The sequence below is a fragment of the Hyla sarda genome, chromosome 9 (assembly GCF_029499605.1).
Source record: "Hyla sarda isolate aHylSar1 chromosome 9, aHylSar1.hap1, whole genome shotgun sequence".
Taxonomy (NCBI): domain Eukaryota; kingdom Metazoa; phylum Chordata; class Amphibia; order Anura; family Hylidae; genus Hyla; species Hyla sarda.
Window position 1 is genome coordinate 32,432,757 of NC_079197.1, and position 17,367 is coordinate 32,450,123.

Genomic DNA, 17,367 nt, shown 5'->3' on the forward strand with positions numbered 1-17,367 from the left:
CTGTCTGCTTCAATGGGTGGAGGGATTACTTGGTGGGAGAGAGATCAATCCCCACGCATTCTGTCACCTAAGAGTGACTTCTTCAGGGGTGTTATCAACACCCCTGAGGAAGTCACTCAGGTGACAGAACGCGTGGGGTTCAGGAGGACACCTGTTGGACTATTACTGCCTCTGGTTCTTGCATTTTCCAGTTCTCTACCCCTACATACAATTGTGGGACTACTGATTGTCAGATCGTATTATTGGTAACAATTTGGTAGTGGGAATAGGTTACTATCATAGTATTTATATAGGTATTGATTTACTGCGCATCGAGCCATTGATATGATTGTGTAGGCAGTGTAGAAGACGCTTACATACAGGTGTCCTGGGAGAGGTCCATGGGGCTTCTCCCTGTTGTGGGAGGACACTTTTGTGTCTTTTAAATGTTTTTAATGGGGATTAGACATGTTGAATATTATTTCTTATCAGATTGGGTGTGTGCTATTGGAGGGGCAAGCTGTGCATAAGTAGCTTGCCCCCTGACTGGTGAGCAGTTAAGTGGTTAAGAAATAATACAAGCAAGGTTTTTAGCCCCCTCCCCCGCCTGTAAAACTTGTCGGTAAATATAGTGGTATGTCCCATGGGTGGGGGGAAAGGAGTGCACCAATCAGGGGTTTAATAGTTTCAGAGGTTTTCAGGGGCCCTCCGCTGAGTATTTATAGCTGTGGTGTCTCCCTTCCCCCCTCAATCTGGTCAGGACCCGGAGTTTTGCCCTCCCTCCCTTTTTTTTGTATCTCTGTTTATTGTAAGACACAGCTTGGCGGTAAGAAGACGGTGAAAGCAGGGTCAACCCGGGGTAGACCTCCACACAGGACAGTATGGCAGCACCTCTCCGGTTGGTAAGAAGCCAATCGGTGTCTTTGTTACAGTTAAATTGTTATTTATATAAGTAATTTTATAAATAAAGCTGTGGCCGATCCCCACCCACGAAAAAGTTAAATTGTGGTTGTGTCAGTTATTATTTAATTATTTATTGTAGTAAGGGGGAGGGGAAATTATAGCCTGCTAGAAGGTAATTGGGTCTCAACAGTCATGGTTTACTTATTTCTTTTGTTTAGGAAAGCTATATTAACATACATGGAAATGGGGAACCGATATTGCAATTCTTTAGACGCATGTTCTTCTGTTGTGCAGCAATAAGTACTGTTTATCCTAAACATTTATATTGGTCAGCAAATACAAAATAGTAGATAATAATATAATGATGGACTGTAGTGATATGTATAGTTTCTTGGAAAATAGTAAGTGCTTTATGTATTTCTGTAACATTTTCTTCAAACAAGTGGAGCACCAATCGGATTACCAAAACAAACAGTCCATAGTTGTGATGTACAGTGTATAACATTGAAGCGTTTGACCATAGCAGTACAGTACAGTTATAAAAAGTATATGACCCCCTTCTAAATCAAAAAGGGCCTAAATAAAGATTGTAGATATCCAGCACCCATATCTCTCATGTGAAACCAGTAAAAAAAAAAAAATCACTGTAAAAATCAATATAAATCAGAAATAAATACAGGAAGGCCTCTGAATTAAGTCCCAAATTTTAACAAAATATTTAGGCATTTTAACGTTGAAAACAGACTACAAAATATCCTCGCTGACATTCCATGCACAGCAGGTGCTGACAGCACTAGGACCCATCGGATATGCACCGTCTCTATAAACAGCAATGCATTTCCGAGGGGTGTGAAGAGTGCAGCAGAATTCTTTTGGAAATTATCTGTTTGGAAATTCCACTATGTGAATGTAGCCTAAGGGATTTTTCCTGTTTTTAATTCTATTTAATTTATAAGCAATGCAAATGTGACAGTTTTTAATAGGAGGTTTTTACTATCAAACATACTTGAGGACTTGCGACCGCTCACTCTCAGTTCAGTCCCCAGCAGTTTCATTCCTTGCTTTCTGTAGGTGGACAAAGTGAAAAATAAATGTCTGTATACATGGTGAGCAACTATAAATTATTCTGACAAGCTTATAGTGTACCACCAGTGCTTTTTTGAAAAATGACTATCCTTTAGCACTGTGCATGGTAGTCATCTTTCCAAATGGCATTCATTTTAAAATCTGCACCTAAATGCCTAAACAGGGCGCCATTCTCCCAGTTCCCCACCATGTACAGCTATGCTATAGGCGACTAGTGTAATATGATTCTATGTCACTGGGTCTCACACTGAGACAGGTGTTGTGGAATCGGAGCTTGAAGCTCATTTTAAAACACAAGAGTCGCCATCCGGGCAGTATGGGCAGGGGCATCATAAACAAAGTTGTCATTGGCACACTTAAAAAATGTACAGTAGGTCTGTTATGGATTTTACTGTTTGTTTTGTAGAAAATCATTTTACTGTCCCATTGCAGTCAATTTATCTTATTAGGGTATATGGCCATCACAGAGTCGGCCTCCTGTATTAAGAACACCTTCTGTGCACCATATTGGAGATGAACTGCAAACAGACTCTCAGTCTGAGGGTTCAGTAAGCAGAGACCAGTATGGTACAGAAAACATAATGGAACTATAGTACAGGTAGAGAACATAATGGTACATGTAGTACAGGCAGAGAACATAATGGTACATGTAGCACAGTCAGAGAACATAATGGTACACAGGGCAGGCATAAAGGCGGGGCAAACCGGGTAATTGCCCAGGGCCCCATCCCCCAGGGGGCCCCCTGCGGGCTGCTCAGTGGCAGATACTGCCAACCTAATGTGGGGGAACTACAACCTAATGTGGGGAACTATACTGCCAGCCTAATGTGGGGGAACTACAACCTAATGTGGGGGAACTACAACTTAATGTGGGGGAACTATACTGCCAACCTTATGTGAGGGAAATTATACTGCCAACGTAATGTGGGCGGACCTATACTGCCAGCCTAATGTGGGGGAACTATACTGCCAGCCTAATGTGGGGGAACTACAACCTAATGGAGGAACATGACATGACATGCAGTTGAGAAAGGCAACTACAACCTAATGTGGGGGGACTACAACCTAATGTGGGGGAACTACAACCTAATGTGGGGGAACTATACTGCCAACCTAATGTGGAAGAACTATACTGCCAAACTAATGTGGGGGAACTATACTGCCAACCTAATGTGGAAGAACTATACTGCCAACCTTATGTGGGGGAACTATACTGCAAACCTAATGTGGAGGGAACTATACTGCCAACCTAATGTGGGGGAACTACAACCTAATGTGGGGGAACATGACATGATATGCAGTTGAGAAAGCAATTTTGCCAGAACGCGTGCTGCTGCGTCTTTTGTACGCTGTATATGCAGTGAAAACGACATAAAAGCATCAAAAAACAAACACAGAGTACCAGAATTTCTTTACCTATTAATGTGGGGGAACATACTGCCAACCTAATGTGGGGGAACTACAACCTAATGTGAGGGAACTATACTGCCTACCTAATGTGGGGGAACTACAACCTAATGTGGGGGGACTATACTGCCTGCCTAATGTGGGAGAACTACAGCCTAATGGGGGAACATGACATGACATGCAGTTGAGAAAGGCAATTTTGCCGGAACTGCAATCTAATGTGGGGGGACTACAACCTAATGTGGGGGAACTATACTGCCAACCTAATGTGGAAGAACTATACTGCCAAACTAATGTGGGGGAACTATACTGCCAACCTAATGTGGAAGAACTATACTGCCAACCTAATGTGGGGGAACTATACTGCAAACCTAATGTGGAGGGAACTATACTGCCAACCTAATGTGGGGGAACTACAACCTAATGTGGGGGAACTATACTGCCAACCTAATGTGGGGGAACATGACATGATATGCAGTTGAGAAAGCAATTTTGCCAGAACGCATGCTGCTGCGTCTTTTGTACACTGTATATGCAGTGAAAATGATATAAAAGCATCAAAAAAACAACCACAGAGTACCGGGATTTCTTTACCTATTAATGTGGGGGAATATACTGCCAACCTAATGTGGGGGAACTACAACCTAATGTGAGGGAACTATACTGCCTACCTAATTTGGGGGAACTACAACCTAATGTGGGGGAACTACAACCTAATGTGGGGGAACTATACTGCCAACCTAATGTGGGGGAACTATACTGCCAACCTAATGTGGGGGAACTACAACCTAATATGGGGGAATTATACTTCCTTATCTAATGTGGGGAAACTACAACCTAATGTGGGGTAACTATACTGCCTACCTAACGTGGGGGAACTACAGCCTAATGTGGGGAAACTATACTGCCAACCTAATGTGGGGACACTATAGTCCCAACCTAATGTGGGGGAACTATACTGCCAACCTGATGCAGGGGGAACTATGCTGCCAACCTAATGTGAGGGAACTATACTGCCTACCTAATGTGAGGGAACTATAACCTAATATGGGGGAACTATACTGCCTATCTAATGTTGGGAAACTACAACCTAATGTGGGGTAACTATACTGCCTACCTAACGTGGGGGACCTACAGCCTAATGTAGGGGAACTATACTGCAAACCTAATGTGGGGGAACTATACAAAAATATAAAATTGTACTATTCTGATCCCTATAACTCTTATTTTTCTGTTTCTGTTTACAATTGCTTTTTAGATATTTTTTTATGGTATTTGAAGTGACCAAAAATGTGCACATCTGGTTAGTGCACTATTACGACTTTTGGGGCCCCACTTTTGATTTTGCCCAGGGCCATGCTAAGCCTAAAACCGGCCCTGATGGTACATGTAGTACAGGCAGAAAACAAAATAGTACATGTAGTACAGGCAGAAAACATAATGGTACATGTAGTACAGGCAGAGAACATAATGGTACATGTAGTACAGGCAGAGAACATTATGGTACATGTAGTACAGGCAGAGAACATAAAGGAATATGTAGTACAGGCAGAGAACATTATGGTACGTGCAGCACACGCAGAGATCATGCACTGAACAAATAGAAAGCAGTATAGTACATACATTGTAGTACAGATAGAGAGCAGTACTATACATGTAGTACAGGTACAAATCAGTACAGTACATTTAGCTCAGATAGATAGCAGTACAGTACACATGATACAAGCAGACATCAGAACTGTAGATGTAGTACAATACAATATACTCTAGTACAACAAGCAAAGGTGCTGGGTAATCTTCTTTGGCACACAGTGTTGTTTGCAGAGGCGTTGCTATAGGGAGTGCACAAGTGACAGCCGCTCCATGGCCCAGTGCCCAAGAAGACACCTGGATTCTACATAATACATTGTAAGTGGGGCAGGCTTGTAGATTGTGCAGTAGGGCTCAGTAGCTTCAATTGATGCCTCTTATGAAGTAAGATGTCACATACATTCATAGCCCAAGAACTGCATTACATCCACTTGCCTGATGCTTTGAAAGATGTCAGTTCTACATCCTGTGAATAAAAGAAAAGAAAGGTTTATTTATAAAAAAAATTAATTTGTAACAATTTTTGTATCTGAATTGCTTCTGGTTTTACAAATTAACCTTGATTATCACATTGATATTGACTATTAGATACAGTGCATATTAATAATGATTATTTTAACCATGTGTAAGGGAATGGCATAAACAACAAAAACATCTGCAGTGCCAAAGCTTGCCTAACCCTGTCCAAGGGAATATATGTACCACACGATGAGGGTTTGTGAGTGATGACAAAACCAAGTTATTTCAGCATAGCGGTGTGCCAAAGTCCATGGTGGTCTGAAGGGACATAAGTAAAATAACTTCCAAATGATCAATGTTGAGGGAGTATACTGATAGGGCAACAACTTTAAGGACATCAGCCAGAATCGCTTTAAATGAAAAGAAGCAGAACATTTACATAGGTTGCAACCCAAAGCTCCGTATTACTAAGAGTTATTATTCAGTATATAGGGGAGGATGTGATATGATAGAGCAGGAGGTTGATGGGTAAATTAAAGAGGAGAGGGGATAGGGGGCAGCCCTGGTTGGTTCTTTTTAAAAGGTCAATTGGGGGTGTCAGAAAGGAAGAGGGAAATGAACACTATGTAAATTGGGAGTTCTTTTAGAAAGACTTGGCCAAAGTTCTGTCTAAGCAGTGTCCTCTCCAAAAATCGAACCTTGTCAAAAGCTTTCTCTGCATCCAAGCTTAGCAGCATGGACAGAAGTTGGTCAAGGTCTGTCATTCACAATGTAGCTGCCACCACTGCACATAAATTCTTTTCCAAGCGCCTATAAGTGATAAAGTGTATTTGTGATGGATGCACTATTGAAGGAAGAAAAATCTAAAGTCTGTCCGGGAGGTGCTTCAAATGTAGCACCTCCCGCACCCCTGTCCGGAAATAGTACATTTCATTATCAGTAATCCATAGAATTTAGCAACGTGGTGTCCAATTCATCATTCTCCAGTTTTTTCTTAGTGTTATATGTATACATTGTGATTTGTGGAGTGAATTAGAGCACGGATTTGCAAAACTGCATAAGGATTATCAAGTATTAAAATGGAAGTGAATATAGTGGACGAAACTGGAGGCAGTATAATAAGTGCAGGGAGAACGGACATGGGGAATGTCTTTTCTTTATGTGAAAGGAAAGATGAGATCCACATGGTCAGCACTAAAACTTTAGAGATTAAGATACATACCCTAGCCGATAAAGAAATGAAGCTTTTCTGGACCATCAACTCACTACAGGCTTACACTTATAACCACTGCACTCCAAGAGGGCTACGGCCATATAAAGCACCTTCACAATTTACAGATAATCCAGCTTTTGTGCAGAAAAGAAATGAGTAACAACTTAAACACTCTTAATTTACAACAATTAGTGTTAGAACAGAATCGTTTGGAATACAAAAAAATTACTACAGACCTATGTATAGCCCATCAGTAGTAAAAAAGCAGATTAACAGATATCAATTATCGACCTTCAATAGCAATTTGGAAAAAAAATTTTTATTGCGCAGGTAACGATCAAAGAAATAAAAAGAAAAACTGTTACGAGATAAAAAAGATTTTGAATTAAAACAAATATTTTCATGGAACAAAAATAAAAACCAACAAGGAGGGAGAGGCTACAGAATAATGCATTCACCGGTACAGCACAGTCTAAAAACAAAAGCTTAAGATTATTTTACTACAGAGTCTGAGTCTAGTCCTTATGATTCGGAATCAGGAAGAAATAACAGGTTTTCGGGGGACAAGTACCCACCCGGTCAGGAACAGGGACGCGACGGAAAGGAAGAAGAAAATTTCTTACTCAAAAGAAGTTATATAAAAGGAAAACTGTATCGTGGTGAGATGCCAACAAAACCCTAGTAATAAATCTGACAGATATTGCGGTTTCCAATGAAGGTGTGACAGTACTCAATAAAGGACTCAATTTTGGTCTTAGAGAAAATTTAGATTTTTCGGTGTTTGAGGAAGAATTGTTTAAGTCAGTTAGAAAAATGTATTAAGAGAAATATTTCACCGTTATGCATAGACAAAAAATAAAAAAAGAAAGAAAGAAATTGCACCATTGGAGGGGGAGACACAATGCATGGAGGGACCACTTGGTTTCTGGATGGCACGAGGCCTGGAGTTAGAAAATTATGCTTCAGTACGGGAGTTAATGGAGCTTTGGGATTAGGGGGAAGTGATTCCTCCTGAAAAAGAAGTTGGAGTAGAGGAAAGGGACTTTTACCGTGGTGGAAATCAATCCACCTTTAATCCTCCAACAATCCCAGGAAGTCCCATAGATGTTTTTTTTAACATGCTGTATGACATCACATTGATTTATCCAAAGGCAGGTTTTAATTTTACAAGGAAAGAACAGCAAGCATTGGATTGGCTGGGAAATAACAAGGACATTATGGTGTCCAAAGCCGATAAAGGCAGTTCTGTTGTAGTTTGGTGGAAATGGGACTATGACTATGAATTAAATAAACAGCTGGACAACACCAATGTATATGAAAAACTAACCGAGGACCCCACTAATAAGATCATGGGGAGGGTATGTAGTTTTTTAAGAAAATATGTGGAGCTTGGAATTATTAACGAAAAAAAAGCAGATAAATTAATTCTATAATACCCATCCAAACCACACATATATATTTTGACCAAAACACATAAAAAACAGCACACCCTTCCAGGACGCCCAATACTGGCTGCAATTGGATCCCCAACACAAGCACTATCAGGGTATATTGAATGGCTCATCTCCCCTCTACTGAAGCAGATCCCCATTTTTTTTGAGAGATTCGGGTGATCTTATATTAGCCCTACGTGAATTTCAATGGTCGTACAACTATAGCCTGGCCTCCATAGACATGGAGAGCTTGTACACCTGCATCCCTCATGATGCGGGTGTACAGGCTCTCGAAACATTTTTATCGTCCACAGACAAATCATCAAAATTCGTAAAATTTGTTACTGAAGCCTAGTTTACTACACTACACTAGTTTTAACCAATAACTACTTCCAAAGTGAAGGTAAATGGTTCAAACAATTATTGGGGACTGCGATGGGGTCTCCAATATCATGTTTTCGGGCTAACATTTTTTGGGGAATTTTTGAACAATACTACATATTTACACTTTTAAATCCATTCCTCGAGCATATAAAATTGATTTTACGACATGTGGACGATGTTCTAGTTATATGGTGGGGCACATCTGCCCAGTTTACAGAATTTGTCACATATCTAAATGACAAATGAAATTAATATGTTTTTTACATCGGTATTCGGGGTAATACGTTGGAATTTTTAGATGTAAAAATAGAGATATTAAATGGAGAGATAACCACATCAGGTTTTAGAAAAAACACGGCAAAAAATGCCATACTCCACTATAATTCCTCTCACCCAAAAAAAGTAAAAACCAGTGTTCCATACAGCCAACTAGTACGTTTAAAATGAATAAATGCTGATCCTGTTATCTTCTCCCAACAAGCGGACGAACTGGAGAAGCGCTTGGTTGCCAGGGGATATCCCTGAAAAGTCCTCACCCAGGCAAGAGAAAAGATTGAGAAAGTACCTAGAGAACAATTGTTAATTAACAAAAGGAAAAAATGAGATATGCAACAAGCTATTTTTTCTTTTGAAAACAGGCCATTGAATGAAAAAATTTGAAGATGTATTTATTCAAACTTGTTCATCTTACAGAGTGATCTGGACATTTTGGATATTACAAAAAAATAAACCAATCATTACATACAAATGAAATAAAACTATAAGGGATTATCTGAAAGGAAAAGAAAAAACAATCAAAAAACTATCTGGCTTGAAAATGAGAACATGGGGGGAAATTACGCATGTGGCTCATGCTCATACTGCGACGCTAATCTGAAAAAGAAGGAATTTAACCTGTGTGGATACACTATAAATGTGAAATAATTTATAACATGTAGGTCAAAAATGGTTGTCTACTGCATCATTTGTCCGTGTGGTCGATATTACATAGGAAAAACCATACGTCCCCTTTTCCATCGCATACGGGAACATATGAGATCTTTCATTACAGGAAAGGGTTCAGCAAGACTAATAGATCACATACAAAAGTTTGATAAGAATGATTACAAACAAAGGAACTTCACAACTTTGGAAAAAGTGGATACAGCAATGAAGGGGAAGAATAAACATCAAACACTACTATTGAAGGAATCCAAGGGGATTCTATGGGTAGATGCTTCCAGCCCTATAGGGCTTAATGATAAAAATGAGCTTGGAGCTCTGTCATAAGTTACTCTATCCCCATCAAATCCTATTCACATGAGCAGTACTCTACACTGTTAACCCCCTTTTTATGTTAGGCACATAAAGAGTTAACACTCACCTTGACAAGTTTTTTTTAATTCACTTATTCTTTTTGACAGAGGGGGTTAAATAAGTGGAGCAATATGATCACGTGTATACTGCCTGACGAAGCACCGTTTGGCATGATATGGTCCATGGCTGGCATCCGAGCTCCCCGCGTTCCATCTACCTCCTCCCTGCCGAAGATACATACCCCGTTGGTGTTGAGTAGCATATCTAGGATACGAACCGGGTGAGTGCTCCGTCCTTCATTTTCTTGGTGGTGATTGTATTTGGAGTTTTCTTTATATTCGTGAAGCACCTCCCACACTCCTGTCCGGAAATAGTATGTTCCATTATCAGTAATCCATAGAATTTAGCAGCGCGGTGTCCAGCGCCAATTCATCATTCTCCAGTTTTTTCTTAGTGTTATAAGAAATAAACTCTGTTCAATGGGTGAATATAAAAAGGAAGCTGGTAGAGTGCTGAGCTAGGAAGTCTCCAGGCTGCTAAACTGAGTTGTGGTAAAATGCAGTCATGTCCAGTTTCCTGCTTCTGGGAATCTGTAGAGCAGGTGAGGAAGGTGGGAGTGGTTCACATACAGATGGCGACAGTGTTCACGGCTCAATAAATGTGCCCAACTGATTGAGTGTTGGGTGACCATAAAGTCCAGATATAGTAATTTACATCAGTTGCTGATGAGAGAGAGCACTGGTTAAGGATTACCAGTAAAGCAGAACTGAGACCAATGGGCCTTTAATGCCTTTAAATTGCTAGATCGAGGATTAAGAGCAATTTCTTCATAATGCACTGAAGGAATGCAGCAAAGGAAAGTTATAAGAAAGAGACCACAGCATCATCCAGTGGCCATACTGGAGAACTGCATGTAAGGCCAATTCAGAAGCCAAAAGTATAGAATGCAATGAAAAGTACACTGGAGTTGGTTGATTTCAGTGAGTTCTCTGTGGGGAGAGGCAAGGTACGAGTGTCTCTCCAGTACCCTTGCAGATACTGTGGTCAACAGCGATGAATGTTGTGTTTCCCAGCTCAGAGCAGAGAGGCACAGGGGATGCATGTGCCTTTTGCACACTCAGAGGGCTGGCTGGCAAGCAGGATGTCCTGCGAAGGAGAGGCGAATAGTTGAGGCCTTGGGCACCAGGGGTGTAGTTGAGTGGCATTGGCAAATTTTGTGTTTGCAGCAAAGTGGACTGGAGGTGCGGTGAGTACTCCAGACTTGAAAAACCATCATGTCTATGCTGTGAGTTGGTTGTTGTCCTCACTGGTGGTGTGGGAGCTGGGCAGCCAAGATAAAAATGCCCAAGTGCTCCTCCAGAAAAGGACGGTCCAGGGGAACAGGTTCCAGAGGAAGAGTTATGAGAACAAGGAGCTCCAGCAATATGCAACTGCACCTCACCATTGCAAGACATGCCCTCCCAAAAACTAGATAATTTTAAAACTAAAGGAGTAGTGTTGTGAAAATTTTCTACATCCTATTGTGCCCAGGCTGAAAATATGTATACCGCTTCATGCAGCTCTATGGTAGAGCTGGAGATACACGAGTGCTGTACTTGTATCTTGTAACTGTGTATCTCCGGTTTTTCCATAGAGATGCCTGGAGGGTAAGTAGCATAAGTACGGTATGTATGAACACTGATTTTTGTTTTTCTTGCATTGTTATACTTCCCCGTGGCTAGATCTGTTTTTGCTAAGAAGCATTAACCCCTTGGCAACATTCAGCATAAATTACATACACCATAAAACACTGAAACTTACATTTACTTCTTGTTATTGGAGAAGCTCTATAAAATGAACTCATGAGCTGCATTTATTTCATAGACTGAGCCGGAGGCCTTCACTAGGAGCCTGCCATAAGGCGATTTGCTAATGGAAATTTTTAGAAACATAAAAAAGCCCCCACTTTTAAAGCATTCTAATTCTCCAATTTTTACCAATTTTAAAATTGAAAAAAATAATTATAGTAAGAATAAACATATATTATTTGGTATTGCCATGTGTGAAATTGTAATACTAATTACAATGTAACTATATTGATCCAGTACAGTAAACTGGAAAAAAAAAATAAAATAAAAAACTACAGAATTGTTGATTTTTGGTCATATCATACTGTATATCAGAAAAAAATGTAAATTACCAAAAAAAAAAAAAATGATCAAAAACTCCCAAAAGTACAGAAGAAAAAACTACAGAACACAGCACAAACAAATTAGCCTTCAAACAGTCTAGGAGATAGAAGATTCAAAACATTATGGGGGTCAGAATATAGCAATTTTAAAAACAGACTTATTTTGTAAAAAAAAAAAAAGTTTGACTTAAAGGAGAACTCCGGTATGGGTGGGAAAAAACAACTTATCCCCTATCCTAAGCATAGGGGATAAGTGTTAGATCGCGGGGGTCCGACAACTGGGGCCCCGCGATCTCCTGTACGGGGACCCGGGTCGCTCCTGCTCAATGCAGGAGCCGAGCGTTTTCGACCACAGCCGAAGCTGTGGCCGACACGCCCCCTCCTTTCACTTCTATGGCAGGGCCGGAGATTGCCGAAGGCAGCACTACAGCCCTGCCATAGAAGTGCATGGAGGGGGCGTGTCGGCCGCAGCTTAGGCTGTGGTCGAAAACGCTCGGCTCCTGCATTGAGCAGGAGCGACCCGGGTCCCCGTACAGGAGATCACGGGGGGCCCCAGCTGTCGGACCCCCCGCGATCTTACACTTATCCCCTATGCTTAGGATAGGGGATAAGTTGTTTTTTTCCCCACCCATACCGGAGTTCTCCTTTAAAAGTAATAAAATAATACAAAAGCTATGTAAATATGGGTATTGTAATCATGTTAACCCACAAAATTAGCAAAATAGCATTTATTGTTTTTTAGGTTATCCCCACAAATAATATTTTTGGGGGTTTGCTGAACAGATTATGGTAACATATTTTGCCGTCCATGATATGGTGTCCTTATATAGTCAAATTGGTCCAGCAAAAAACAAGCCCAAATATGGCTCTGTGGATGGAAAAATAAGAGAGTTATGTCTCTTAAAAAAGTAAGGGAATAAGTAAGAGGAGGAAAAAACAAAAACACAAAATTCAAGGACTGTGGTTTGGAATTTCAGCTATTAATCCAGTGTTCAGTTAAGTTGTAACATGCTATAAATAAGGCCACAAGGCCAAAACACTGTCAGCTAGCTAACATGCAAGTGTGTACATGGTTTTATTTGCTGTAGTGCAAAGTGAAGACTAAAATTTTAATCTGGACCTTTGGATACCTTATTTTGTGGTGGCCCGGTACGGGATGGTGTTTCCCCGTACTTCTCTCTCCATCTCCCCAGGGCCCCTTTATGTATTATCCCCTATGTATATAACTTGTGATATTAATAATGTACTGTTTCTTTAGCGTTTCAGCGTACTTTCAGCCGATGCGATTTGTCGCTGAAAAGTCGCTATTGATAAATTCAGCACCAATGCATTTTTCTGTCTAAAATAGACTAGAATGCATCATGTTCTAAAAATCCTCTAAAGCAAAAGTCGCAGAAAAGTCGCGCATATTTAAACTGCGACTTTCTGTGCGATAAATTTAGACAGGAAAAACCAGTCTAAATCCTTTGATAAATATCCCCCACTGTGTTTTGGCCACACTATTGATTTGTGCACCCAAGCAGAATCCGGCGGGAAAATTTTGTTGCAGCAACCTCCCATTTCTTTCAATGGCATTCTGCTGCACCGTGCACACAGCAGAATTTCAGTTATGAAAACTTCTGGAATGGAAATTTTTATTTTGGTTATTTTAGACTCCAAAAAAGAATAAATGTGTCAGTCAGCACTAGGCCCACTCAGAAATGCACCATCTCCATAGACGGCACAGAGTGTACGCCCTAAAGAATTCTGCCATGTTAATGGGCCCTTACTTTGTTGTATTGGGAGAGTTGAGACAAGGATTTGCTATTTGTTCTGCATTGGCAATTCTGGGCTAAATAGTCAAGCGGCAGAGATTTACATGGATAAATTAGAATATATCCTTCAAATTTTCCCATAAAACAATACATTTTAATCTACTCCGCTCATCCTGCACTATCACATGCCGCCTGCAGATTGGATGGCATTTTTAACCTGAGAGGTTCCCTTTAAAGGGGTACTCCGGCGCTAAGTCATCTTCTCCCCTATCCAAAGGATAGGGGATACGCTCCCTCCCATAGGCTTGCATTAATAATTAATTAATAATAGCATTATTTTCATCCTCTATGTCCCCACGTAGGTAATTCTAGAAAATAAGTAGGAAACAATAATCATTGTAATGGTAGAACATAAGACTGTGGCAATTCATTGAACAAGTTAGCTATATGCCACTTGTTTCCCTGAATAGGACAACCTGCCCTGGAGGATTACAGTACATGAGAATGAGATGACAAAGAACACACAAATATTCTTTTTGGTCAAAGTTCACAGTCTATTGTCTTTGATAGAGCGGCTCTTTACTTTAATGCCAACATTATCAATAAGAGGTCAGTGGTTCCACAGATGAAAACTAATAAAGCCTTGAGCTTTTAAAAGGATTTTTATTAATTTATAAACTGTTTAGAACATGTTTCTAAGGAGCAGTCATCCACAAAGACCCTCAACTGATAAGTCAGTACTTGAGCATGCAACATAAGCTACACTCTCCCGCTGTACAAGAGAATGGACTGGAGAGGACATTTTATACTCCAGATAACAACACATTTAAAGGGGTACTCCGGTGGAAAACTTTTTATTTTTTAGTTTTTTTTTTTAAATCAACTGGTGCCAGAAAGTGAAACAGATTTGTAAATTTGAATACACAAAGAGCACGCATGTGCACTCACCGCTAGGCAGAGACAGTCGGGTCTGAAAGTCTGGTAATGGGGTGCTGGATCATGGCATGGTGTATGGCGGTCAGAGGCTACAACGGCAGCTTTGAACGTAAGTGCGTGCTTCTTCCGGCCTCAAGAAAGAGGCCAGAAGAAGCACGCACTTCTGTGCGAAACTGCTGGCATAGCCTCCGAGAGCCATACACAAGCGTCCATGCCATGATCCAGCACCCCGTTACTGGATTTCCAGACCCGACTGTCTTTGTCTAGCAGTGAGCGCACATGCGTGCTCTCTGTGTAATTCTATATTTGATGCTTTATGCCTGTGTATGTGCACCCCGCAGGAGACATAGATACAGGTCGCCGAAGATCGTTGTTGCAGGTCGTAGAATGTGATATTGCTTCATGAGTGCTCTTCCCGTTTTCTTGCTACATTTTGTTAGATTTTTAAATTACTTCCATTAAAAAATCTTAATCCTTCCAGTACTTATTAGCTGCTGAATACTACAGAGGAAATCCTTTCTTTTTGGAACACAGAGCTCCCTGCTGACATCACGAGCACATTGCTCTCTGCTGACAACTCTGTCCATTTTATGAACTGTCCAGAGTAGGAGAAAATCCCCATAGCAAACATATGCTGCTCTGGTCAGTTCCTAAAATGGACAGAGATGTCCGCAGAGAGCACTGTGCTCGTGATTAAGCAGAGAGCACTGTGTTCCAAAAAGAAAACACATTTCCTCTGTAGTATTCAGCAGCTAAGTAGTACTGGAAGTATTAAGATTTTTTAATAAAAGTAATTTACAAATCTGTTTAACCTTCTGGTGCCAGTTGATTAAAAAAAAAAAAAAAAAAAAAAAAAGTTTCCACCGGAGTATCCCTTTAATGGTCTTTTGTTTTCCAAAGTGGATATCTTACTAGGTTTGAACATAAAAAAAATATAGGGAAACTATAGGAAATAAAACTGATAGTTTTTTTAAAGCTTCCACTGTATGAAGCGCATTCAGGAGCCGAGCGAGCTTCATACCCGGAGTGTCCCGGGTAAATGTTTGGCATTTACTCTTTCAAAATTGATTGTGGCCTCTAAAACAGGCAAAATGCAGTTGCCGGACCTTCAGGGAAGTTGATCAGGACCTCACAGCGAAATCCCTATCAGTTGGGACAATGTGCGGATGTCCCTTACCATGCTCCATGCCATTGGATCGGCTCTCCAGGAACACAGGCAGCCTCTGCTGCCTGTTCAAGCAAAGTGTGATAACACTGATCAATACTATGCAATGTTTGCAATTGAAAATTGCTGATAATAGTCTACTATGGGAACTAAAAAATAATGGGGGGAAAAATGTAGTAACAAAATGTAAATAAGCCCTTCCGCTAATGAAAATTTAAATCACCAACTTTTCTCCTTTTTCAAATAAAAAATGGAAACAAAAATTTGTATACATGGTATCACCAATGGAGGCAGAGCAAGCACTTCAAACTTCTCTGCCTCCGTCCCCTCTGCCAGATTCCCTTCCACCTCATGAATATACATAAACTCTTCACTCTCATGTCCTCATGATGTGACTGTCTATTTCCACATGAGCGCCATGCGCCACTGCCTTGCTACACCTGGAAGTCACATCCCCTCACCCTCTTGAGCCTGATTCATGTCCCCATCTTCATATTCACACCCCTCAGCTTGATTCATGCATCCTCAACCTCATATTCATACTCCTTTCAGCTACATTCATGTACCCTCAGCCTCATAGTCACAGCCCACTCAGCTTGACTAATGTCCCCTCATCCTCCTATTCACATCCCTCAGCTTGATTCATGTTCCCTCAGCCTCATAGTCACAGCCCACTCAGTCTGACTAATGTCTCCTCAGCCTCATAGACATTCTCCTCAGCCTGGTTCAAGTTCCCTCAGCCTCATATTTACATCCCCAGACCTTGATTCATGCCCCCTGAGCCTCAAATTCGCACCCCTCTCAACTTTCATCAAGTCCCCCCAGCCTCATAGTCACATCTCCTCAATCTTATATTTACCTCCCCTAAGCCTGATAAGCCCCCTTCTGCCTCATTACCATCTTTACCACAGCATTACTCCGGGAGATATATTTAAAGGTGCATTCACACCACGATTATGTAATACAGCTGCCGGACCCTTGCCATGTAAGTGTATGCTTAGGTATACCCATAGACGTCCATTATGTAAAAGTAAAAAAAAAGTATTTTAAATTGGACACTGTTTTTTTTTTAAACAGAACATTAAAACCGCATTGGAATCAGGACACCTGAGACTACAACTCAATATAAGAAACTTGATTTTTTATACTGACCACAGGTCCTCTATGAGAGATACTGCAGGGGAGGCAGTATAAGTCAGTTGCTAGGGCATCCATACATTGCAGCAGCATTTGGCACACAATGAATACTAAGGCAATGGATAGCGATTAGAAAAATGATGGTTAAAAATAATATATGTGAAACATAGTGAGATGCAATAAAAATACCTTTTTGTCTTCAATCACTAAATCTCGAAATGCAATGTAGACCTGTCATGTGACAAGCAATTCTAATTCAAAGACAACTCTCTAATGAGTCCAAATATTCTGAGAAGCTTAATGGAAGTCAGGCATACAATATAAAAGAAGAATGGAATAGAAAATAAAGAAATCTGCTCTGTGTTTAAAACAATCGGGGAAAGTCATGGGTTTTAAGTGCAACTAACTTTATAATAGACGGCGCAGGAAGCTTTCTTGTATTTACAGAATTCTTT

At 40.6% G+C, this 17,367-nt stretch overlaps 1 protein-coding gene across 1 annotated transcript in view; it reads right to left on the reverse strand.

Annotated features, from left to right (window-relative positions):
* Positions 1 to 17,367, reverse strand: part of ADGRD2 (adhesion G protein-coupled receptor D2) — a 199,284-nt gene that overhangs the window by 33,353 nt on the left and 148,564 nt on the right. Inside the window, exon 24 of the mRNA XM_056539057.1 lies at positions 5,401 to 5,431. Coding sequence (XP_056395032.1) covers positions 5,401 to 5,431 — 31 coding nt within the window. The remainder of the gene's footprint in view (positions 1 to 5,400; positions 5,432 to 17,367) is intronic.